Source organism: Carassius auratus, chromosome 50 (genome assembly GCF_003368295.1).
Source record: "Carassius auratus strain Wakin chromosome 50, ASM336829v1, whole genome shotgun sequence".
Classification (NCBI taxonomy): domain Eukaryota; kingdom Metazoa; phylum Chordata; class Actinopteri; order Cypriniformes; family Cyprinidae; genus Carassius; species Carassius auratus.
Genome location: NC_039292.1, coordinates 10,279,389 through 10,305,310, shown reverse-complemented (window position 1 = coordinate 10,305,310; position 25,922 = coordinate 10,279,389). Strand labels below are relative to the sequence as shown.

At 37.3% G+C, this 25,922-nt stretch overlaps 2 protein-coding genes and 1 pseudogene across 2 annotated transcripts; 1 reads left to right on the top strand and 2 right to left on the bottom strand.

The window, feature by feature from the left end:
* The first annotated feature begins 2,536 nt into the window (after positions 1–2,536).
* slc15a5 (solute carrier family 15 member 5) lies at positions 2,537–7,812 on the top strand. Its single transcript, XM_026238342.1, has 9 exons — positions 2,537–3,009; positions 3,630–3,852; positions 4,216–4,385; positions 4,530–4,750; positions 4,843–5,029; positions 6,227–6,415; positions 6,519–6,650; positions 6,747–6,855; positions 6,935–7,812. Exons 1-9 carry the CDS (start codon positions 2,658–2,660, stop codon positions 7,077–7,079), a joined length of 1,728 nt encoding a protein of 575 aa, XP_026094127.1. The 5' UTR covers positions 2,537–2,657; the 3' UTR covers positions 7,080–7,812.
* Positions 7,813–8,034: 222 nt separating this feature from the next.
* On the bottom strand, positions 8,035–9,418 carry LOC113066403 (cytosolic carboxypeptidase 2-like; annotated as a pseudogene).
* Positions 9,419–13,888: 4,470 nt separating this feature from the next.
* On the bottom strand, positions 13,889–23,820 carry LOC113066964 (formin-binding protein 4-like). Its single transcript, XM_026239109.1, has 17 exons — positions 23,593–23,820; positions 22,997–23,074; positions 22,235–22,365; positions 21,954–22,125; positions 21,705–21,849; positions 21,321–21,420; positions 20,890–21,216; positions 20,503–20,701; positions 20,324–20,415; positions 19,892–19,996; positions 19,626–19,759; positions 18,636–18,796; positions 16,851–17,095; positions 16,628–16,763; positions 16,337–16,530; positions 14,481–14,638; positions 13,889–14,383 (listed from the first exon to the last, which is right to left on the bottom strand). Exons 1-17 carry the CDS (start codon positions 23,711–23,713, stop codon positions 14,290–14,292), a joined length of 2,592 nt encoding a protein of 863 aa, XP_026094894.1. The 5' UTR covers positions 23,714–23,820; the 3' UTR covers positions 13,889–14,289.
* Positions 23,821–25,922: the final 2,102 nt, after the last annotated feature.

Below are 25,922 nucleotides of genomic sequence, written 5' to 3'. Positions count from 1 at the left end.
GGAGAAGTTTGGTTTTGTCAACTCAAAACTAATCCTGTAACTCTGAATTTGTTCAGCTACCATCATGGTACAGGCCCCAGATTTGATTCCAAATAAACAATTGAAAAAATGACCAAAAATAACCCAAGAAACTCTCTCAAACTCTTTAATGCATTAAACGTATATCTAATTCTGAATATACAGCTTTTCAAAATATACAATGCACTATTCTTTGTATTTTTGTCTTGTTTTCCAGTATAAATATCTACATAATCTTGTTTTCTGAAAATGTATAAAAATTAAGTTACTTCATGCTTAAAACAAGATTTTATTTTATTATTTTTTATTTATTTTTTTTTTTTTGCCGTGCTGCAACTACTAAAAGTATGAATAAATACGATTTTTTTTTCATGTTGAGAAAAGTTTTAGACTTACCATGCATCTATTTAAAATAATTGTTTTCTATATAAAATGCAATTTATTCATTTGATTGTTTGTTTAATCCTACACAAACTTTACACTACTGTTTTATCTTGCCAATTTAAATAGTGCCCTCTAGAGGAATAATTCCTGGATTACAAAACGCAGCTCAAATACACTGAAGTTAGTTATTTCAAGAAATAAATAAAAATATGTATTAAAAAAAAAAACATATACAACACAAATTTACTACCATATAATTTTGTTGCACTCGTTTAAATAAACAGGAACACACCAGTTTTCATCATAAAAAATAATAAGAATGTGTGTGAACTGAAAGAAGTCCAAAAGTTGTTTCATTTGTTCATATGTATAAGGCAAATCACAAAACTCTTGTTTGGATCCATGGCAACCAAATTGTGGCCTCATTCACAGATACCCCACACAAAGTCTGTATTCTCTCTTCCCGCTTTCCTTCCTCTTTTCAGTATAGCTCTGCTAGCTCTGGACTCCATTCACGCCCAGTCAGCGCCACCAGTCTGCTCTTTTCTCCACTCATATAATTGGTGAGCTCAGGCAGAAATATTCAACCCCAGCACACCGTAGCCATCCAGAACAGAGAGTGTGTGATGCTGTAATGGTCTCAGGCCAAAGACCCCTAATACATTCAAAGACACTTTCCACAGAAATTCAGTGACCAGATTTCAAATCACCGCAATTATCACAATGATCGACAAATTAACCTAATTTCGTATCAAACTGGAGAAAATTTAAAAACTATTATATTATTTACTATATATTATATGGATTATTTTAATTAGATTTTTTTTACAAATTCTAATTAAATTTAAATAAATTAAACACTTTTTTAAAATTTTCTCTTTTGATCGAACTGAACAAATTCAGCATCAAAATAAGAGACAATAATAAATATAATAATTATAATTTATTATTGTGCCCTTTGATTAAATCGAACCAATTCAACATCAAAATGGACAAAATGGACAGACAGATATTCATCTTATATTTATTTATATAATAATGTATATGTATTTATATAAATAAATAAGCACACACATATACATACATACATACATAAATGCATGCATACATAAAATATATAATATTTTATATGAAAATTTGTAAATAAATATGATATTTTCTTTATTCAAACAGCTACTTAAACAACAAACAAAAATAAGCAAATAAATAAATATTATTCCTTATGTATTATATTATTTTCTGTCTTGAATGTAAATTAACCCGAATGAACATCAAATAAACACATATGATATATTTATTCATTTTCTTTTTTATTTAATGTAATTACACATCAAACTGGAGAAAAAAATCTATAAATATGTATTATATTTATTGTTTTCAGATTGAAATTAGCCAGTTCAACATAGAAAATATTATTTTCTCCTTTTCATTAAAATTAACCAATTCAACATCAACATGGTGAAACTTACAAATCTGATAATATTATTATTAATAATAATAATAATAATAATAATAATAATAATAATAACACATCCCTTATCCTAGCTAAAAAAAAAAAAAAACAGGCATAAAGATGGGACTGGGATTTTGCATTTCACATGCTGACTAATTTGACACTGCCTCTTGACCACCTCTCACAGTGGGGTGTTATACACTAGCGGCACCTTGTGTGCTTAAAAGTTTAATTATCTTATTTGCTATCACCATGCTGATACATACTTGTGAAATGGATTTGAGAGTCATATCATTAGGTCCTTCAGCTTCACACCATTTGAATAAATAAACAAGCATAAAAAGTACAGGCCCAACTCCCCAAGGGTTCGGGACGGCTGCTCCTAATATTAAAAGCTGGAACCTGGCTTCATAAAACATCTTTAAATCATTATACAACTGATGCTTTCAATGTGTCCTTTCAAAACCTAATAAACGTGCTTTTCGCCATATGGCATGCTCTTCGCCGGTTCTCTGAAAACATTCATTATCAAAGTATGTCTCACATCTCTGAAACCTCTTTCATCATCAGTGCTCCCGTGTGCTTCTCCACGTCATCCTTCTTAATGAGATTTGAAGAACAACGAAGTTCAATATATTAGTGAAGAGTGGCATCCCTTAAGCATTACCCAGAAGCCTCAGTCAGGAGACACGGCGTGATTTCACAAGTTTGTGAGGAATTGCTGGTCTGGCTCTCTGGTAACGGAGATGGAGCTCCAGCACTGTCTGAATCTCACTTCCACAGGAAGATCTCTAGAAGCAGCATGCCGCCCATAGATGCTTTTGATACACATGATAGCCACCTCTCTCATGGGATCTGCACGTCTTCATATCCCCGGACAATCAGCAAGCCGCGCAAGGCACGTAAGAAGCTGCAGGTGATCATTTGTGTACTCTTCGTGGAGCTTTTTGAGAGGTTCACCTTCTTTGGGATTGTTTGCAATATGATCCTGTTCTGCACCATCAAGCTGGGATACAGCAGTTACCAAGCAGCCATGGTGAACACGTGCTTTGTGGGAGCCAGCGTACTTACACCGGTTCTTGTGGGATGGTTTGCCGAGACGTGCTTGGGGAGGACAACAGTTCTCTGTTTATGTGCACTCCTTCATTTCTTCGGTTAGTGGTTGCCATTGTAGTGAATCCTTGGTAGACTATAATCTAATCTTTAGCATCTTGCTCAAAGCCATTGGTTTCGTTCAGGATTTTAGCCTAATGTAACTTCCTGGCACTCATTTGGAGGTGCACTAGAACAGCGTAGAGAGAGAAGTGTTGTCTTTGTGTGTATTACTGTTCCATGTTAAGACATCTGAAGTTGAAGGACAATGTGCTCTAAATAAAACATTTTTCTATGAAAGATCAAACAGTTGTAAAGATCTAAATATTCATGTTCTGAAAGTTGTGCATCAGAGAATTAATCATAGTTAACTATTTATTAACAGAAACTCAGATATATTAAAATAGGTTTGAAAACATGCAGTTTTGCCTTTAGTATTAGAAGAGATATCGTATACGTTGAATAATTGGTTGGACCTTGGAATAAAAAAGGTTGAAAACCACTGCTATAAGAAAAGCCTTAACCTTAAATGTTTTTTTATACTGGTCTAGACTGGTTAAGGCCAGTTTGGTCCTGGTCTAGCAACAATCTGCTGGTCTTTTCAGAAGGGCATGTAAAGTTGCCATCAAGTGTCTATAACACCTAGATAACTGACTTCCTGTTGTTGGTCCATTTTTTATAGGAACCGCCTTGCTTCCTGTGGTTGCATTCCCTTTTGAGGATTTCTATATAAACACACATAATATTGTGCATCGACTTGAACCTCATGAGCAGCACATACTATTCTACACGGGGCTTGTTGCAGTGGCCCTTGGCATTGGTGGCATCCGTGCCATCCTCTGCCCAATGGCAGCCTATCACCTTCAAGGCTGTGATCAACACCAGCTCCTGTCCTTCTTCAACTGGTAAGAAGCTAAATTACCACAGCACAGAATTTGCTCTACAGCCATCTTGTTCTTGTATTATTGACACCTAGTTGTATGGATGTAAAAAGCAAAAGTTTGCAGTTTACATTGTAGAAATGTGCTAATCACCATAAATCATTTATTTTCATTGGAAAAGTGTCTAAAAACAGGTTTACTGAGATATAGTGTGATCTTAATATGGCGGCGTCCATTGGACTACTGTTATGACTCAAGTACTTGATAATAATTTGAAACGTTTTTTTCTAAACTACTTTAAATCTCGAGAATTTAAAAGGTTTTACATTACTAAGTGAATCACTTCGTACACCAGGTTCAAATGCTGAAGCTATGTACAATCCACAGGTTTTACTGGCTGGTCAACCTGAACTCAACTGTTGTTTTTTTGGGGATTGCCTACATTCAGCAGTCGATTGCCAAAAACCTGTGCTTTCTCATCCCTTTCACCTCTGTTCTGCTCGCCCTCGTCGCCATTCACATGGTGCACAACAAGCTAACTTTCCGTCCAAAAAAAGGTAAAAATGCCATTCATGATACATATACACAGAAATACATGTTTTGTCCGATAATTTTTTCTGAGAAATTAAATAAAAAATAACTGACAATGGTGAATTGTTCATTGACTTTTTTCCTTAACAACTTTGGATTTTCTCTAACAGGCAGTTCCTTGCTAACTACGCTGGGAGTGTTCCTCAATTCTCTGAAAATGTGCTGCCTCCATTATCGCCATTTAAGCGGAGACGTGGCCAGCTGGCTAGACCGTGCTAAGGAAAACAACGGGGGTCGTTACAGTGAGACCAGTGTGGAAAACGTCAAGGTCCTAGTCAAACTTTTCCCTCTCTATGGACTTCAGCTTTTATATCGAGCCTGCATTACCCAGGTGAATTTGTAACAGCTTCATTTTTAGTTGAATCTATACTTTTGTTCAGCAATTAGCTTCTGTAATATCTTTTATTTCACTTCTTTTAATAGATCCCATCGGGCTATTATCTACAGACGATGCATTCCAATTTAAAACTCAATGGCTTTCTTCTGCCAGTAGCAGTGATGAAGGTCATCAGTATCCTGCCGGTGCTGATCTTAGCCCCACTGCTGGAGCTTCTGAACACCTGCTACCAGTCTCCAAAGAAAATGCTGCCCTCACCAGCCACATTCATAAGTGAGCATCCTAACTACAATGAATGAACTGCTTGTTCAGCTTATCCTGCCTTCATGTGCTACTGGAAATGTCTATTTATTTTTCAGAGAGTTTGCACTTTGTAAATATGACTTGAGAAAGCGATCATGTCCAATATCCAAATGGGAAACTCATATATACGTTAATCAGGACAGCATGTGAATCCTCACATGGGATTGTAAAGTGTCTATCAAATGAGCCGAAGTATTAGGAGTTGATTCAGCAGTAGGGGTGTAATGGTACGCAAAAATCACGGTTCGGTACGTACCTCGGTTTTAAAGTCACGGTTCGGTTCATCTTCGGTACAGTAAGGGAAAGAAATTCAAACATTAAACTGCAGGTTGTTTATTACTTTAAACCTTTTTTTAACAATTTGTTTGTCTTTTTTTTAAACACTTTAATAAAAAAATACAAATAAAATAATAATATTTTATATATATATATATATATATATATATATATATATATATATATATATATATATATATATATATATATAATAAAAAATGAATAAGAAATAAAATAATGCTGCAGGTGCTTTAAGTTCTCCACTAAATAAAATACTCTGTCTCAAACCAATATCACATAATAAAATATAATGAAAAATATAAATAAATATGATTACAGTGCAGCATTACCAATCCCAGCTTGTAGGCCTGCTCATATTTAAAAAATATATATAACTTTTCCAGCATCAACAGTTTCAGTTTTTAGACCTGCTCAGATTTCGTTATTGCGTTGGACCAATCGGAATTAATAGCAAAGGTCTGTTTAAATGCTGACGGGAGCTGCGTTTGAATTACAATCGTTTTTTCCCCTAGTTGTAGTGATGTTCAGACTCGCGTGATGCCTTTTGAAAACTCAGCTGCAGGGCAGGATTTGCGCTGAACGCGGAGACATCCACAAATTAATATGTTCGTGTGGAAACACAAAAATGTACCTATGTTCCGCACTCAAAATATTGCATTCGGTCATTCGGTGCACACGTGCACCGTACCGAAAGCACTGTACCGAAACGGTCCAGTACGAATACACGTACCGTTACACCCCTATTCAGCAGTGGCACTTATACTGATAAAGTCCTAGTACTTTTAAAATGCTATAATAGCAATTTATATGTACATTTTATACAGATAAAACCTAATGCTTTACTGTTATATAAACTACTTTTCCTTACAGCTATGGGTCATGCCTGTGCAGCTCTCTCAGCACTACTGGCAGGGATTTCCGAAATCCACAGGAAGGACCGCCCACAAGTGGAGCAGACATTATCAGGAAAGGTCCTGCATGTGTCCTCTATGACCTGTTTCCAGCTTACGCCCCAGTACATTTTACTGGGAGTGGCAGAAGCCTTTGTGACACCAGCATGTACGAATTCTCAATATATACATTTTCAACATATTGATTCAATCCCAAAATTCAGCCATGTGACCATCATGAAATTCCCCTCTTCTCCTGTTCCTCTGCTCAGGTTCACTCATATCCTTCTGTCTGACTCCCAGCAACCTTAGAGGTGTCTCCTTACATTTCCTAACCCTCTCATATGGAGGAGGCTGCTTTCTAGGGGCTTTCCTCATTCACGTCCTTTATTTTGTGTCAGGAGGTAAACATACTTCACTCTTGAAAGTGTTGAACTTGTTCTTGTGGCGCAATGTCAAGTCTCAGAACATGAGCTCAATATTGTGTTTAATGATTACAGGAAACTTCTATCCTAATAACCTCAGCAGCGGCAACATGGAGAGGTTTTTCTTTACATTGGCCACATTAATGGCTATAAACACTCTGGCGTTCTGGAGAATATCACAAAGGTAAGGTTCAAGCTTATAGACGTAATGAATATTTTGAGTGTTGAATACCGACAGAGGAATCTTTATGATGTTTTGGCAGGTACACAGATCTGAGCGTGGATCTGAGTAGCGGGGCAGGACACAGTCACCTGTACGAGAAACTCCTGCAGTACAAGACCTGTCTGCGTTTTTATGACACGTTTGATCGTTCGGACACCTTGACGTCTATGGAAACGGTCTTGTAAATCAATTGTACATATTAACCCTGTAATGCTGGCATTACACAAAAGACTTTGAACTGACGGATTTTCATCGTTTGGAACTAGAGCAATGTAGCTGTAAATAATGCAATTTAAATGTATAAAAAAATAAAGTTATATTATGATATTACTATAATGAGTCCAAAATTTGTCATAAGATGTTGTTGATTTGATGAATGTTAAAACTGAGTTTCTGCAACATTGTGAAAACGAAACTAACTTATAATGTGGAAAAAACTACAACATCTTAAAGGGTTACTTTAAGAATAGTCCAACTGCCGTCAGTATTTCAATTTTAACGTTATGAAGCGACGACAATGTTTTTTGTACACAAAGAAAAGAAAATAACGACTTTATTTAACAATTCCTCTCCTCTGTGAATTACTTAAATAATTCCTGCCAGGGCATTGCTATACAGCTGCAAAGGTGCCCTAGTATTATTATGCCACTTTACACTTCCACTGTAAAATGTAATTTGTAACTTACTTCTCACTGAAATTTTTTTCTGAAAGTTTCTTTCTGTCAGACAAAGCCAAATTATGAATATGTCGTCTATGTGGTCACAATTCAGTGTTTTTATTATTTTGGTAAGGTATACAAAAATAAATTGTAATTGTAAATTGTAAAGGAAAGAAAACATATTTCATAACTACTAACCCCCCAAAAAGCATACGGTATGTATCAGCATGTCAAGGCTACCTGTTTGACAAAAATTACAATCCCACCCATATCCTGTGTATATATATATATATATATCATAGCATATGCGTGTGGTTAAATATGCTCTGTGAATGACTTTGAAGTGAAAATTTTGTGATTAAGATTTCTGAACGTATGGAATGTATTATGTATTAATATTGTGTCCCAATAAACTATTATAGGGGGTCAGATCTGATAACCACGCTCTAGCTATAAAGAGATTATAGGCATTAAGTTTTGAAAAGCAAAGGTAAAAATAAGAAACAATTCCAGTGGTTGGTTCATTGTGAATCCTGTTCACTACTAAGTGAATTTGAAGATTTGTACCCCATGGTAAAAAGACATACCTTTTATTTCTTGGTGAGGTCTGTAATCAGGGTAGGGGGGTATTGTGTATGGTTGGTTTGGTATAGTCAGGGATCTTTCTCTGGAGGCTGGTACAGACGGACATCTTTTCTGACCTCCAATAGCTAGGGTCTGTGCCCCTGGGGGGCTGATGAGGTAGCATGCTGATATGTTTTATGTCCAGAATCAACAGGATCTGGAATAAACAGGGTTTGTTTTTGTTAGCAAAAATGATTTGATGGTCACTGCCCGACAATGTCAATTATCCTAAATATGAATCCAGAAGGGTTACCTTTTCTGGTCTGTCATCCCATAGATCTACAACATTTTCTACAACACCAATGTGAATGGTGGGATGAGGGATTCAAGACCACACTGTCTGACTCACCCTTACCGGACACAACATCTACACAGCATAGAGAATGACACTTTTCATTATCCATTTCTTTTATATTGTTGTTACACCCCTTTTACTGTTTTTGCTGATAATTTTGGAGTAAACTCGCATAAAGAATTACCTTTTGTTTTTTTAGTGTCCTTCACAAAGCGTATAGTTTTCTCTTGGATTCTCATTTTTGACCACTTCTTCATTTGAGGGTACAGGGTCCTTAAGAAATGTATACAGATATAATGAATATGCTTGTAAATTAAACCTTACACTTACTTTTAAATAGAATTTACATAACATTTGAAATAAACTATTTAAAAACTTTCTAAAATAAATGTAAAAATCTAAATATATTGATATATTGAGTATTTTGCAGATTTAAGATCATGATCTTTAAGTAATAACCTATAAAAAATGTATATTTAGTAAGACCTACCAAATGTTTGATGTTCCTTTGAATAATTTGGGTCTGTTTCTTTCTTTGCGGCTTCTTAGGTGTTTTTTCTCACCCTGCTTTATTATAGAAACCACAGAACATTAAGGAAAATTGAGAAAAATCTTAAAGATGTCACAGAGATGGTTTTGCTCCATAATGAACCTGGTTTGCAGCATTTAGAAGATGAACAGAAAGTCCATCTGATTCAGTGCTGTTTGATCCACTTGTGCTGCACAGAATATCAAGATTGTGAAATAATCTGACAAGCAGTTCATATGCTCACAGGATGTTTTTCAAACATATCTGAATGGAATATGTTTTTATTTGACTGTATTCTTACCTGGACTCAATGTCAATGTCAGACAGATCCTTTAAAGAGTCCTCTTCTCTTCCCAGCTTCTGTCTGACCTGTTGTCTCAATAACAGCCCTAACTCCTCCAGACAGTGTTGCTCCATTTAAAATATATATTTGTCAGTTATATGACACTGACAAACCAAATGATAACTGAACCTCAAAGTTATACAGTATTGTTCAAAATAATAGCAGTACAATGTGACTAACCAGAATAATCAAGGTTTTTAGTATATTTTTTATTGCTACGAGGCAAACAAGTTACCCGTAGGTTCAGTAGATTGTCAGAAAACAAACAAGACCCAGCATTCATGATATGCACGCTCTTAAGGCTGTGCAATTGGGCAATTAGTTGAAAGGGGTGTGTTCAAAAAAATAGCAGTGTCTACCTTTGACTGTACAAACTCAAAACTATTTTGTACAAACATTTTTTTTTTCTGGGATTTAGCAATCCTGTGAATCACTAAACTAATATTTAGTTGTATGACCACAGTTTTTTAAAACTGCTTGACATCAGTGTGGCATGGAGTCAACCAACTTGTGGCACCTCTCAGCTGTTATTCCACTCCATGATTCTTTAACAACATTCCACAATTCATTCACATTTCTTGGTTTTGCTTCAGAAACAGCATTTTTGATATCACCCCACAAGTTCTCAATTGGATTAAGGTCTGGAGATTGGGCTGGCCACTCCATAACATTAATTGTGTTGGTTTGGAACCAAGACTTTGCCCGTTTACTAGTGTGTTTTGGGTCATTGTCTTGTTGAAACAACCATTTCAAGGGCATGTCCTCTTCAGCATAGGGCAACATGACCTCTTCAAGTATTTTAACATATGCAAACTGATCCATGATCCCTGGTATGCGATAAATAGGCCCAACACCATAGTAGGAGAAACATGCCCATATCATGATGCTTGCACCTCCATGCTTCACTGTCTTCACTGTGTACTGTGGCTTGAATTCAGAGTTTGGGGGTCGTCTCACAAACTGCCTGTGGCCCTTGGACCCAAAAAGAACAATTTTACTCTCATCAGTCCACAAATTGTTCCTCCATTTCTCTTTAGGCCAGTTGATGTGTTCTTTGGCAAATTGTAACCTCTTCTGCACATGCCTTTTTTTTAACAGAGGGACTTTGCGGGGGATTCTTGAAAATAGATTAGCTTCACACAGACGTCTTCTAACTGTCACAGTACTTACAGGTAACTCCAGACTGTCTTTGATCATCCTGGAGGTGATCATTGGCTGAGCCTTTGCCATTCTGGTTATTCTTCTATCCATTTTGATGGTTGTCTTCCGTTTTCTTCCACGTCTCTCTGGTTTTGCTCTCCATTTTAAGGCATTGGAGATCATTTTAGCTGAACAGCCTATCATTTTTTGCACCTCTTTATAGGTTTTCCCCTCTCTAATCAACTTTTTAATCAAAGTACGCTGTTCTTCTGAACAATGTCTTGAACAACCCATTTTCCTCAGCTTTCAAATGCATGTTCAACAAGTGTTGGCTTCATCCTTAAATAGGGGCCACCTGATTCACACCTGTTTCTTCACAAAATTGATGACCTCAGTGATTGAATGCCACACTGCTATTTTTTTGAACACACCCCTTTCAACTAATTCAACTAATTGCCCAATTGCACAGCCTTAAGAGCGTGCATATCATGAATGCTGGGTCTCATTTGTTTTCTGAGAATCTACTGAACCTACTGGTAACTTGTTTGCCACGTAGCAATAAAAAAATATACGAAAAACCTTGATTATTCTGGTTAGTCACATTGTACTGCTATTATTTTGAACAATACTGTATGTTGAGAAATCACTGAATATTGGTACCTGTTCGCTGCCATCCTTCCCCCTTCAGCCAGGCAGGGTGTTCAGAATAGAGCATTCGGGCACTATACAAACCTCTGGCCTTCATCAGGTTGATGATGGTGAAGTGGTAGGTGACGCCTTCCCTTATGTTCCTCACCCAGAATATACATATAGGCTCCTCATGATGGTTGGCTCAAGACGTGGCACTTTTAATGGGTCCTCTGCTCCCAGTCCCATCCACACGAGAGTAGATTAAGCAGATTGTTTTTGTGGCAAATGGTGTGGTGAACCAACAGGTGAGGATATAAAACCAAAGTTTGGAAGTAGCTACAGATTTTTACACTATTTTCTTACCAGGGTCTGTGCAGTAGACAGTGCTTCCTCACACGAGCCGGTTCATCACCTGCTGGCTGATTGAATCTTTTAAAAAAACCATGAATTTCAAATAGGAACGAGATGCTCAGACTCAAGTGTAACATATTATGTGACAACTAGAAAGAACTTGAGACAAATGCTAAAATATCAATAATTATGTTACCACTGGTAGTGATTTGTTGCAAGATACAGTATGGCATCTTTACATGGGATCAAGCCTATTTAGGTCTCATAAACTACAATATTTTAACTGACATATCATGCTTCACACTGGGAGCCAATATCCACCACACAAGAAAAAAAAGTTTGCTTTGATGGATACTAATTATGACTTTAAAAAGTCTGAATTAGGAAATAAGAATTCAAAATAACAACTGATAATTATAAGAAAAAAGTTATGGAATGAGAATTCTGACAATTAAATCAAAAATTGTATGTCTTAATTGTGACTTAATCATTGATTTTTAGCATTTGTTTATTATTGATTTATTTTCATAATGTGAATATTTTTTCTATTTGACATCATAACATGCTATATTATGGAAGCGCATTTCTACCAGATAAGAAAGAAAGAAAAGCATGCTTAATTATGGAATTAAAAAGTCATAATTACAAAAGAAGAATTCTAAATTCTGACATTATGAAGTAAAAAGTCAAAATACTAAGTCATAGTTATGACATACGAAGTCTTAGTAATGAGAAGTCACATTTAAATTGTCATATTTTCATAATTATGTGATTAAAAAAAAAAAAAACAATTCTGGGATAAAAGATGACAAAAAAAACATAATTGACCAAAAAGTCATAACGTCATAAGTCGTAATTATGAAAAAATAATGTCATGTATAATGTCAAGAGTAAAAGTCAAAATTCTCAAATAAAATTCAAAATGATTATATAAAAGTCATAATTATGGAACATACATTAAGATAATTAAAGGTATGCCTTATTACTTAATTACTGTGTTTTAATGACTTCTTATTTCATAATTTCAACTTTTGGTGCCACAACTGTGATTTAACAAAGCATGTTTTTTTCTAATATGGCAAAAAGGGTTTCCATACTTCACATCACTGTCAACAGACCCAGATCCAAGAGCTTTACATATTTAACTGACTTTGACATGGCTTGGGTTCCTCCTGCTCCTCTTCTAAGTTAGAGTCTTTGCTCTCAGATGGTGAGTTGATCAGGTCTGAAGCAGTGGAAGCTTAGTTGCCCTCCCATTCTCTTTTGATGGGGACACCTGAATGTACAGAAGAGCCATTCTCTACGAATATAGTAACAAAATATGTAATGCTGGAATAGAAGACATAGAAAATCCATAGTCAAACGATGTTAAACCCATCCAAAGGCTGACTCGAATAACTTACCCAAGAGAAATCCATTATGCTGTAGATGTACCAAAATTTATATCTCGTATGGATCAACTAATTTATTTTATTCAACAGCATAAGAGAACAAAAAGTTCAAGCAAAGGGGCAAAAGGTTAACAGGCATTGACTATGTTAACCCACATGGTAATATTAGACTGTAATCTGCAAAGCAGCAATTTTGTGCAATCACTCACCTGAATTCCCAAAGCTCAATGCATGCAACTCCGTATTACTTTTTCCTTTTGGATTTCGGTTAATTTTTTAGAGAGTCATAAACGTACATGACAAATGTTGCCTGAAATATTCATACATTAATTGTAAGTTTAGATGTAGACACGTTAGCATTAAACATCTTATTTTAATTATTCACTTTATTTCACTAAATGTTTCAATAGCTTTGATAATAGTAACAACTGAATTTAATTTTTACATCCAAAAATAAATAAAAAGAGTTCAAAAAAAGTGGCTTAAACCAAATATTTGTAGAATTTTTTATTATTTACAATGTAGAAAACGGTGAATATCTCTACATACCCAGTTCAGGGAACATTTACAATGAACATCGATTTTTTTCGATTTAAAAAGACATTTAGTGAAAAATGTTCATTAATATTACAGAGAGAAAAATAGAAGTTGGCACATGAGTTGACTATCACAACATCATCAGTGGAAAAAAATGATATAGTTCACATATGAAGCATACTTTAAAGTGCAAAGGACATGGAAGTCTCAACTATGATTTTAGAAGCATGGCTGAAACTCTTGTTAACAGTGGTCAGTTGATCTGATCTGACTGACGTTTCCATTTTTATATATATGTGTGTGTGTGTGTAACTGATATTGAAGCTTAGCTTATAAATCATTGGTAGCTGGATACGCAGGTACAGCATTTTTTTAAGCAATGTCACCGAGGACTGCGCATAGCTCACTGTACAGCTGCACTCTTGACATTGTACAAAACATGTTTTTTGTTCGTTTTTTTTCTGAGAAACTAAGAACAGCTCTGAGAAACCTAAGAAATGGAACAGTCTTTTAATATCGATTTCTTTACGTTTTAATTTAAAGATAGATTGTGCACAGGTTTCATGGTTGGAGTAATAAAAATAAAAAAAATGCTTAACGTTTAACCACTTTTCAGTTTCACGGCATCTTTAAAATAACTTCTGGACATTAGAGGCTGTTTTATTTGATAACATCCTATAACAAACTATACCTTTAGACACAAAATGATGCATTTGAATTTAACAGCACAGCTGACGTAAGATAGGCTCTGACCAAAGATGTTTGTGTATAAAAAAAAGAAACATTCGTTCAAATTTTGCCCAACTAAGTCCACTGAAGCTGAGCAAGTAGGACACAACTCCAAAACACAGTCCAGTCCAACTCTTCCAGAGGCTCTTGTTTAGTGTTTAAGACTTTTATGAACTCTTCATCATCTTTCTTTTCTTAAGCAGTCTTTCCCTCCAGTCTTCAGGAAGTGCTTCAAAGTTAGCATTTTTCCCAGACTTCCCTCTGCAAATGGAGAAGAAAACCGACAAGCATTTGAACAATCTGTATTTTTTCCTCAAACGTATACTGATCATCTTTGTAATGGCGTCTTCAAACTTACGATGCGAGCTGTTGCTGTTTCCATTCCTCAATGCGTTTGATGTTGACCTGTTCTCTGTCTTCATCACTGGAGCTCGACTTCTCCTCTTCATCTAGCTCTTTCTGAATGCTCTGCCACTTCTTTACCAGGGACGGCATCTTAGTCTTGCTCTTCTTTGTCTTAAAAAAAATATTAAATGACGGCGTTTAAATGATTTTCTTTCTAAATTAAAGTGGATATTGGATGCAAAATTAACTTGTACATGTTTGCATATAAATGAGTTTTCGCAGTGTGTGGACAAAAGCTCCCTGCAATGATTGAAATCCATTCACACCATTTTTTAATTCCCAAAAAACCTAAAGTCTCTCAATTATCAAGCCATTTTGTATTATGAAGTCATATTGCTCACGACCGCTGACGGACTGTCCCGCATTAGCATATTTCCGCCCGCAGCCAGTTGAAGGTCAGCAATTTTCTTTGTGCTCAATCAGCTGTGGTGACATGTTTCATTGGCAATAGTGCGTCAACTAATGTGGCTCACTCTGCTAAGGCACTGGATCTGAATCTTTGAGGTCATGGGTTCGAATCCAGGGTGGTTAATGTTAGGGGAAGTCATGGCCTAGGGGTTATAGAGTTTGACTCCTAACCCTAGGGTTGTGAGTTCAAATCCCGGGCTGGCAATAACACGACTTAGGTGCCCTTGAGCAAGACATCGAACCCCCAACTGCTCCCCAGGCACCACAGCATAAATGGCTGCCGGGTGTGTGTTCACAATGTGTGTGTGTGTGTGTGTGTGTGTGTGTGTGTGTGTTCACTGCTCTGTGTGTGTGCGCACTTTGGATGGGTTAAATGCAGAGCACAAAGTCTGAGTATGGGTCACCATACTTGGCTGAATGTCACGTCACTTTCACTTTCCCTTCCAATGCAGATATTCTGAAGTGATGTGTGGCCAAGTATGGTGAAACGTACCTGGAATTTGTGCTCTGAATTTAACACACACAAATACACACACAGTCAGTTCAGTGAACCGCCATATTGCTGAGGCACCCAGGGAACCTTCGGGTTGTAACCTTAACCTTGTAACCTTTCGGGTCTTACCATTAGACCAAAATTGTGGGGTTGGCACAGTGGATAAGACGCATGCCTTTGGTGTGAGAGACCCGGGTTCGAATCCACTGTGAGGCACCAATGTGACCCTGAGCAAGACACTTAACCCCTAGTTGCTCCAGAGGCGTGTGACCTCTGACATATATAGCAATTGTAAGTCACTTTGGATGAAAGCGTAAGATAAATGAATAAATGTAAATGTAATGTAATTGCCCCACTTTTACATTTGACATGGAAAATTGGGTTCAACAACATTACATGGCCAAGACACATATTAGAACACAATTCGGTCGGTGCCTAAAAAGTATCAAACTCGATACCCTGCGATACCGAATACACACAAACAAACAAAGAAAGTTGGAAGAAAAGGGTGGGTGAGCAGTAACTCATTATCATTTAAAGATACATGGACCTTTGACGAGGTAAAAAGGGTGTTGTTTTGCATGACCATTGAGGAAATTTATTCGAAGTATGTTGCAGGCATTTCATGAAGACCCTAAAGAATCATACCAACTTGTGGAAAACAGGCATCCAATGTTTCTAAACATTTAATATTTTATGAAAAAAAAAAGAATAAAACAAATCCAGCAATACAAACCCAAGAACCAAAACAAACTGCAAAACAAAACACACCAAACCTTGAAGCAAAAAATAAAGACAAATTAAAGAAAAAAAAATGCAAAATACTAAAAAATAAATAAAAAAGGCCACACAAAACAAAAAGCAACAACAAAACAACAAGAACAAAATAAAAACAAAAAAACACCCACCTTCTCTTTCTTTAGTTTCTTTGTTTTATCTGTGAGGGCTTTGCTCATTGGCTCCAGGGCGCTGGGAGGTTGAGGAGCAGGAGGGGGCGGCTGGGGCGGAAGGGCTGGCATTGGTGGGACTATGCTCTCTGTAGGCAGAGGAGGTGCAGCTGCAGTTGTCATCCCCCAGTAAGCACTTTCAACTAGAAGTGGGGCTTTGAATGAACGAGAGGAACATGAGAAACAACATCTTTCCACAAGAAAGGATGCTCTATGAAAATACTGATGTGTGTAAAAGCAGTTTATTCTCACCAGCAGCAGCAATGGGTTGAGCGTAAAGAATGGGGCAGCTGCCAATGGTGACTGTTTTGGGCAGCGGGACTGAGCCTGGGGCTTTGCGTTTCTGGCCTTTAGCCTCAAGCGCCAAAGATGCAGCTGCCTCTGCCGCCTGAGAAAAGGACATCAAAACATATGGCTTTCAAGATACACTAAAGCGTAATAAACTAAATCTTAACTCTCCAGACTAAAAAGTGACCTTGAACTCTTCTGTTCCAGGAGCCGGAGGCTCTGACTCCTCATCCTCCATCTCCACTTCCTCAATCTCTCCATCATCCTCAAAGGGTGGTGGAGGGGGTGGAGGAGGAGATTCCGGTGGTGGAGGGGGTGGCGGTGGTTGCTCTGTAGGTGGAGGGGGCGGATCCTCTGGAGGAAGTGGAGGCAATGGTGGCTGAGGAGGCTGGGGAACCAACCAATAAGATTGCACATCTCCTAACGAAGCTCCTGTTGAAAAACAAATTAATAAAATAAAAAAAACATTTTATCACAAGTCATGGATGTGTATTGTTACATGGCCATAATGGTTACAAAAAAAAAGAAGAAAAAAAAAAAGGTTTTTTTTTTTATATTAAACCCCTTTGTTAACAATCATGAATTAATCCTTCATAAATAGCAATATTTTTGGAAGGATTACCATGACCAAAAAAACAAAACAAAAAACAAGTAGGTTTGCTGTGCTTGTCTGAAGGACTGCACAAAGATCTGGCAAACAATTTTATGATGATTACTATGGCAATTGACAGATATATTCCTTATTATTCTTATGAAATACGAGCGATTACAAATGCGTTATTACTCTGTAAACTATATTAAGCAATGTATACTGAAAGCTGAGATCTGAGATACTGAAAACTCTAGATCATGAGCTGTTCACTTATAAATGAACACAGTGTCACACATTGTGACTCAAAAAATACTAAAATAAATTCTTCATACAGAATTGTTTTGCAGGAAGGAGTTCAATTGAGAAGACACAATATTTTCTAATATTTTAGACATAAATGGAAGATTTATGGGCCCCTAATTTGCCAGTTCACTAGGATCTAGTTGTGGTTTCTTAATAAGAGACTTAATAACCGCCAGCTTGAATGGTTTTGGGATATGACCTAAAGATAACAACGAGTTAAAATTATTGAGAAGCAGTTCTTCTGCTACAGGTAACAACTCTTTTAGTAATTTAGTGGGTACAGATCTAATAAACGTTGTTGGTTTAGATAAAGTGATAAGTTTATTTAGCTCATCCTGTCCTATATTTGTAAAGCACTGCAGTTTATCTTTGTGTGCGATGGATGAAACTGAAGTGTTAGATGCTGTAGAATCTACATTCGATATTGTATTTCTGATGCTATCCATTTTCTCATTGAAGAAACTATAAAGTCATTACTATTAAACGTTGAAGGAATATTTGAATCCATTGGCATCTGGTTATTTGTTAATTTAGCCACTGTGCTAAATAAAAACCTTGGATTGTTTCGGGTTTTTTCAATGAGTTTTTGAATATGCTCAACCCTGGCAGTTTTTAGGGCCGGTCTATAGCTGGACATACTGGTTTTCCACGCCATCCAAAGTTCATGGAAAGGAAAATGACACACCATAAAATATTTTTCTTTATTTTGCAAAAGCTTTACAGTTTTACAATTTTTCAAACCTTACGTTTTGAATGTTTTGCTTCTATCCATTTACGCCACCAGCGTTGGTATGAACAAATTCCACTGGCGTCTCACGCGAACACAGACACGACATATTTTGCAACATTGCAAAATGTTTATTATCAAAATAAAATACAGTTAAAGAAACAAAAAGTTGCACTGCTCCATTGGACGATGTCAATGTGAGTGAAGTACAAAGCCTATTACATAATAAATAAATATTTTAACCTCCAGATACATCGCAAATGCGGAAACTTTTGGATTTGTACCAAATTGAGGTAGGCATCGGTTTCAAATTAAATAAATTTTAAGATGTCATTACCCACAACCCTTACCTGTTACAGCGCCAGTGGCTTCTGCAGATGGTTGGCTAGTGTCTCCGAGACCAGAAGTGGGCGACAGGGGCGGCTTGGCTTCCTCGTTCTCCCCCACAACTGGAAACTCCCACTGGGAAGCGTTGGTCCTCTCGTTCACATAAAAGTACCGTCTGTGCTCTCTAGAGGTGGAGAAACAAACACACAGAAGTGTCTTAGCAGCTGTTCCCTCAACTGATTTTAAGGTCATGAGATCATTGGAGAGTCGAAGGAAAGTGGGGCTCTAGTTCCCTGATGAGGGAATGTTGAATTGGGCTTCACTGGGAGCCCAGAGGAGAAGCCAGATTAGAAAGGGTGCACTGATAATGAACCCACCTTATTCTCTAAGAAAAAACATGGCAAAAAATAAATCTCCAATCCTGAAAAGCTTACAGGCATTATTACAAATCACAATTGTCATGGCAATACTCACTGACAGTGACAAAACCCCTCCGCTAGATGCCTTAAGGCAGGCATCTTCAACAGAGGGTGAAAGACAACATTTTTAATGAACAGTCATCGATAGTGTGCATGGAAAAAGAAATGCAGTAAAACAATGAAATAGATTGGTCTGACCTTCAGGCTCCGAGGGTAAGGCATCGTCTTCCTTTACTGATGCTTGTGACACGCTGCTTCCATGTGGTCACTCTGTGTCACTCATTTCTCCCATCATTTTGGGGCCAGTCCTGTAAAGTTCAAAGCTCTCGCACGCGCAACCACCTTCCTAACACTTTAGACTGACTTTGAGGGGATAAGATGGGGCCCAAATCTTTGGTGGTCAGGCTGGCTCTTTACAGACGCTCCCTTATCAGGATTACCTTCTGTCTTAATCCGTGCATGTAAACACTCCCCAGTAATACAACCAAGGGCAAATCAGTCGCGCGTTTGTCATAGCAGCGGAGGCGGTGTCAATCGTCACATGACTTTTTGGGAGGGGGAGTGATAAGGATGTGAAAGGTAAGGAGCGCGTACCTGTCCCAGTGGCAGGACCAGCCTTTGGGAGTGGCGTTAAGTTCGTAATGTTTTATGTGCTCGGCAGCTTCCTGTAGCCTGCGCCGGAGATAGTTTCCGTTCAGAGCACCCTCTCGCCAGTCTGAGATCCGCGTCTGGTGGAAGGGAAATATTGACAGCGCACATATTATATACAGATATATATACACACATACAACCTTCATATTTGTTTTATTTATTTAGCATGAACCACTACACTTATGATCTTTATATCAGTGTTTTCTCACCTCTGTTTGCAGCAACAGCAGTTGAAAGTTCGAGATGGCTTTCTTATCAATTCCCAAAAACTCCATTTTGTTGGTGAGTGTGTTAGCAAGCTCTCCGATCTGAAACTAAAGGAGGCAAGACCTTTTAATCTTTTATCGATCACAAAACATTTCATATTACCATATTATTAACTTAAGAGGTATACATGAAGTTCAATATATATAATACGAAAAACGCTCTTTGCTGCTCATTTTATTTCTGTAATCGTGACCTTTTTAATCGCACTGAAATAAGAAAGTCAAAGGAAAACTGGTAAAATAAGACTAGTTTTTTGATTTTAGATTTATATACTGTGAGCACTAGAGCAGTACAAAAGCAATAAAAGCAGGAGCGTGTATTGGAGTAAAAATTGTAAATTTTTGATTACACTGACTTCAATACATTTCAATTACCTTGAGGTCCTCTTCTTCCTTATGAAGAGTTTTGCATACGGACTTCTCCTTTTCATCTTCCTCTCCTAGCTTCTCAGCTATTTTGGAATGTGCTTGAAACACAAAATGCTCAATAAGTCATTCATTCCCGGTGCACAAAAACATTTTGAAGCACTCATGTTATTACTGCCAATCTTTACCATTGTCTGGGTGCTCTGGAGTGGCCCATCCTGCCTTGTCTGAGCCCCGGCTGTTTGAGTCAGGACTCGGCGCACGGAGGAAAGACGTCTTCCATTTGTTCTTCAAAAGTAAATTACGAGGCCCATCCTGACTTGCTTCGGAACAGGGGCTTGAGCCACCAGCACTGCCGTCCCCTTCCTCCAAGGCACGAAGCTCAGCCTGCAGAACAACAAACACTTACAATACCACCATTTCACAAAAGAAACCAGATATAATTTTCATGAAAGATCCATCCATTTACAATATTTGCTTACTTAGGCATGAAATGAGACTAAGATGATGATTGCATATATATATATATATATATATATATATATATATATATTATTTCCAATGAAGCAACTCACTTTTTTCCTCTCTAGTGCTAGTTCTAGTTCCATGGTGTCCTCTTCAGCCTCCTCCTCCCTGTCAGAGGACTCTGCGGAGTGGTTCCTGCTCCGCTGGTTACTTTGGCTGTCCGTATCTCGGTGTGCTGGGGAGTCCACAGATGGAGTGCCTCCGCCTTCTACTTCCTGCGACCCTTCTACAGTCTCCTCCATCGCCAGCACCTTCTTTCTCCACTTCTCCTCTGCCTCCTTTACCTCTTCTGGGATAAGAGGAGCTAGGAGAGTAGCAGCCACCCCTCTCCTCTCTTCTTCCTCGCTGGTCAAAGCCACAACACTCTCAATTACGTCCTGTGTGGGCAGAGGATGCAGAGTTTTACTAATGACTAAAGAAGTTAATTCCAAGTAGTTTTCCCAACTCATGCAGTTAAGGGTGAAGTCAAAATAATTCTTGCCTTCTTTTTGGTTTCCTTTTTAGATGCAGTAGCAGCTGCAACAGACAGCTGTTCAGTATAACTGCTATGATGTGCCACACCATTGCCATTTACAGACGAACTGTGGAAAATATCAAAGACAGACAAATATATCAAATACAGTATTATACGTTATAAATTATAATATAGCAGAATGTGTTAATATTAATAAAATTAGAAAAATATAAAAGTGATTATATATTATTGGATCATATTAAGCATTCTATAAAATATCCTTTTTTAAATAAAATATACAATGTAAAATATTCTATTTACTGACAATTTCCAACTAGTAAAACTAATTTAAAACTGACTTCTGACTGCCAGCAAAATGTCCCTTTTCCTGGCCTCATGTTTCCTACTCACCTGTCCGTGTGATGTAGACTCTGCATCTGGTTTGCCAGGTAATGCGGGAGCTCCCAGGCCACCTCATTGGTCTGAGTATTCCAGTAGTAATAACAGCCGGTATTTTCATCCCACACCTCCTGCCAATCACCCATCTCCAACCCAGCTACAACATCCCCAAACGAGAGAATGCAAGTATTAACATCCACATTCTTTCATTTAGTTTGGTGATTTATGTCCAAAACAGAACCAGCCGACTAGAAAGCTCACCCCCTGCGAGGGAGTACTGTGTGTCGTATTGAAATTCCTGTGCGGGTCCGTTCTGATCATGAGTCTGCTGGTCTGGTTTGGGTTCGGGGCGAGGAGGAGTTGGGGCTGGTGCACTCAGCTCTGTCTCAGATTCACTTGTCTGGGTTGGCTGGGTCGTAATAGCATCAATTTCCTTTACGGAAGACATACGATAACCCATATCAAAACTACAGACAGATTTTTGGTATAAACTATGCACATATCAATATGTCTGGTCTTAAGTACCTCATGATTTCACTTACCGCCATAAAATTGGCAAGCGTGCTGTCAATGTCTGCGGACTGGTTATGCTTTGCCTTCGTGACAGTCGATGTGTTTTCTGCTGCATCTTCGTCTTCACTGTCTTCATACGCACCAAGCAGAGATAAACCCTCTACAAAGAAAATACAAGGTCTAATTTAATCAAATGTAGTACAGATGACATTCTTTAAACTAAGCATATTTTCTATTTTCTTATTACACAAATGCACTTCAAAAGGAACAATAATTTATATACCAGAAATTATTGTCAGGCACGTTTAGAAAAAGAATCATCAGATGTCATTTAAAAACTATTTAAGGATCACAGTACTGCCCCAAAAATACTAATTGATCATCACTTAAAATCTTTACCAATCTTTTTTAATTGTTTAAAATAATAGGTTAAATTAAGCATGTTGTTTCATTTTTGAAATCTCTGTTACGCTGAATGATGATGTTCATGGAACAAAATAAAAATAGCAATAAAGGTAAAAATAAGTTTACAAATACATATAAACTTTCTATTCATGAATGAATTGCTGAACTTTATATTCTATTTGAAATGCATCAGTTTCCACAAAAATAAGTGAATAACTTTCAAATTGTACGATAATTAAAAGTAATACAAATATAAAGTGTATATATATATATACACTTTATATTTGTAACACACATACACACACTGACTCATTTATTACACATGTTATAAATTACGTTATACAGCATAAATTATTAGGTAGTGCTAGCAATCTGGTATAACTTACGTGTGGCCTTCACAGCTGGTGTCTTCATTACTACATTAACTTCTCTCTGGCCATCTGAGTTACCCTCGGGTTCGTCTCCTAAATTAAACAGACAGTTTGTAAAGTTTTTAAAACACTTAACGTTATAACAAAGTTATCCTTGTTCTTCCGGTGCGGGTGAATTAGCATGTTTAGCTAACGCTTTGTCTGAAGCACAGTGAAGCCGTGCTGCTAACTCCAAATTGTAGCTTATACATGATTTAAATAACACATTTCTCTGTAATATACAAGAGTAAATAATTATGGGTGATTTTATATTGTTCAGTTTGACAAACTGGATCAGAACGCACATTCCTCGGTTGCTAACGCTAAACTTGACAAACGGCGCTTCAAAACATATTAACTGAACCACACAGTCTGTATCTGTTTATTAAAACACCTTAATTTATAACAAAAACGGAATAAATTAATAGTTTTATTATGATTAGCCAAATATCACCACTGACTAGCAAATTTACTGAGCAAACTGATTTGCTCTCGCTGTCTTGCTCCATAATACTAGCGACGCGTCTCCCTCTCTCTGTCTGTCTGTCTGTCTCTCTCTCTCATTCTCTCACCTTCGGACCCCGAGCCCACACCGTCCTCTCTGGCTGCTCCTGGAGCGCTGCGGGTCGGTCCCGGCGGTGAAAGCTGTAATATGGTTCTCCTGCCGGTACCTGTGCGAGTCTTTTTCCCCATCGCGGCTGTTAATATCGGAGCTCCGCTCTCAATCACAGCCCTGCGTCAACAATCGCTCCTTGCACTTTCCAAATGGCTGATTTCTGACTTCTTCTTCTTCTTCTTCTTCTTCTTGTGTGATTTGTGCAGCTTCATTGACGTATTACTGCCCTCCTCGGTTCAGCTGAAGAACTCCATCCCATGTATTAAATCCTCAAATAAAGACCAGTGTGGAGTACAAATAACGAATAAAAACCTTTGTTCCTTATTCCTTATTTAAAGATAAAGATGAGACTCCAGATTCCAACAGATCTATGAATATGTGGTTTCTTGTAGCCCGAAGAAATTCAAAACCTTGTTCAAAACCTACATTGGGATACTTATCCCTATTGCTGATTTCCCATTGAGTGGATTCATAGAGCCATCAGTATATATCTGCAAACAACCTGACCAGTTCAATTTAAATGTTCACAAACCATGGCTACAAGATCACCATTATCTTCATTAACTTGACCTGGCACTGATAAATCAATTGTAGGCTCTGGCAGGAACCATGGTGGGACTGAAGACCAAAACACTGCTGGTTCTATACGTTTCTGGATCAACATTATTGTCCAAAAATATAGACTTACCCCAATCCCTACCCCTAAACCTAACCCTACCCATGATTTATTCCTAAAATCAGTGGGAAATGATAGCTGATTTTCAAGGGTGTAGAAGCACCTAACTCTGGTTGTAAGCCTAAAACAGATATTTTCTGAAAAGTTATATCTCAATTCTGATTTGATGACTGGAATGTTGTTCCAGGATCAACAAGGATGTTGATCCAGGAACACATTGTACTTGGTGAAATCCTGCTCGCCAGTCTTTCATACCCATTTCCTGAGCTCTCTTGTCCTTGGAGTTAACCATGCTCTGATTTCTGACTTCTTGTCCTTCAAAATAAAAGTTCTAACGTAACGTCAGCACTTCAAAACAAATGTTGTAACAGCGGGATACAGTGAAAGTGTATTTAATCCTGAGCTCCTAAGATCGTATCTTGTATCTTAATGTATACTTAAGAAGTATTTAAAGGAAAATAAGGACTTGAAATCTGTAAAGTTGTGCAAATCTGCTAAACATTCTAAACAATTATTTAAATTATAATTATTATTGTTGTTGTTGTTATACATTAGTGGTTTGATATGGTCTTTTAAATTCTTTAAAATTATTTTTATACTATACTCTTTTATTTTCTTAATAATAATAATAATAATAATAATAATAATAATAATTTATAAAACTTCTCTGAGTTTTTGATTGATTTGTTCTTTTATATTTTATAAATATCATGGTTTTATACTTTTATTATTTTGTTCATAATTGTGATAATAATATAGTTTGTGGGATACATTGAAATGATTTTCACGTATGTTCATTTACTATTAATTTATGTTTTATGTTACACTTATAAAGTGTGGCTTATGTATTTACGAAGTTTATGTGCTAGCAAAATTTTAACATAATTTTACATAATTTCTGTACATAATTTTAAGCTAAATTTGTTTGCTTCTAATTATACTTGTTCAATATAATGACCTCAGTATTTCCCCAGTCTTCCTCTGCAGTACAAAAACTCGTCAGTATCAGCATGCTCTTTGTATAACAGCGTGATCTACTGTTCTTGACTGATCTTCTTCCCTCGTTCTCTTCCAGTGATCCCTGTGCCTCCTCCAGTCACTCGAGCTCAGCTGGTAATCTATGTAGCTGATTGTATCCCAAATGCATGGTCTTGATGTTGGGAAGCTCACATATTACTGGAGGAAACTTGGTGTAGAAATAGGTCTCCAGCCACAAGGTTTCAAGCTCTGTGAGTTGCCATAGTTCCTTCGGCAGTCTGTACAGTCCGTTATTACCGAGATAGAGGATGTTTAGCTGAAAGAAGCTGCATACGACCAGAGGAAGCTCCTCGAAAAAATTGAAGTCCAAGGCTAGAAGCTGGAGTTTCTGCAGGTTTTGCAGCTCTGGTGGCAGGTTGCTCAGATGGTTGTCACTCAGGAAGAGTTTGACCAGTTCATCGAAAGCAGAAGCTCTGACTAGAAGGAGACGTAACTACTCAGGTCTAGAGTACGATCAAGGGACATCTCCTTCAAGTCTCCTGCTAAGAAACGATGACATCTCTCTGAGTGCACGAAGGTGACAGCACCTCACACAACAATTCCCATCTTCTCTGTTCACATACATGTTCTCT

Coding starts and splice junctions, on each gene's coding strand:
- slc15a5 (XM_026238342.1), top strand. CDS start 2,658: ATGCCGCCCATAGATGCTTTTGATACACATGATAGCCACCTCTCTCAT. Junction 4,386..4,529: donor AACTTTCCGTCCAAAAAAAG/GTAAAAATGCCA, acceptor TTTCTCTAACAG/GCAGTTCCTTGCTAACTACG. Junction 4,751..4,842: donor ATCGAGCCTGCATTACCCAG/GTGAATTTGTAA, acceptor TTCTTTTAATAG/ATCCCATCGGGCTATTATCT.
- LOC113066964 (XM_026239109.1), bottom strand. CDS start 23,713: ATGGGGAAAAAGACTCGCACAGGTACCGGCAGGAGAACCATATTACAG. Junction 18,797..19,625: donor TGGTCCTGCCACTGGGACAG/GTACGCGCTCCT, acceptor CTCCACCTCTAG/AGAGCACAGACGGTACTTTT. Junction 17,096..18,635: donor AGCCACTGGCGCTGTAACAG/GTAAGGGTTGTG, acceptor GTTTTTCAACAG/GAGCTTCGTTAGGAGATGTG.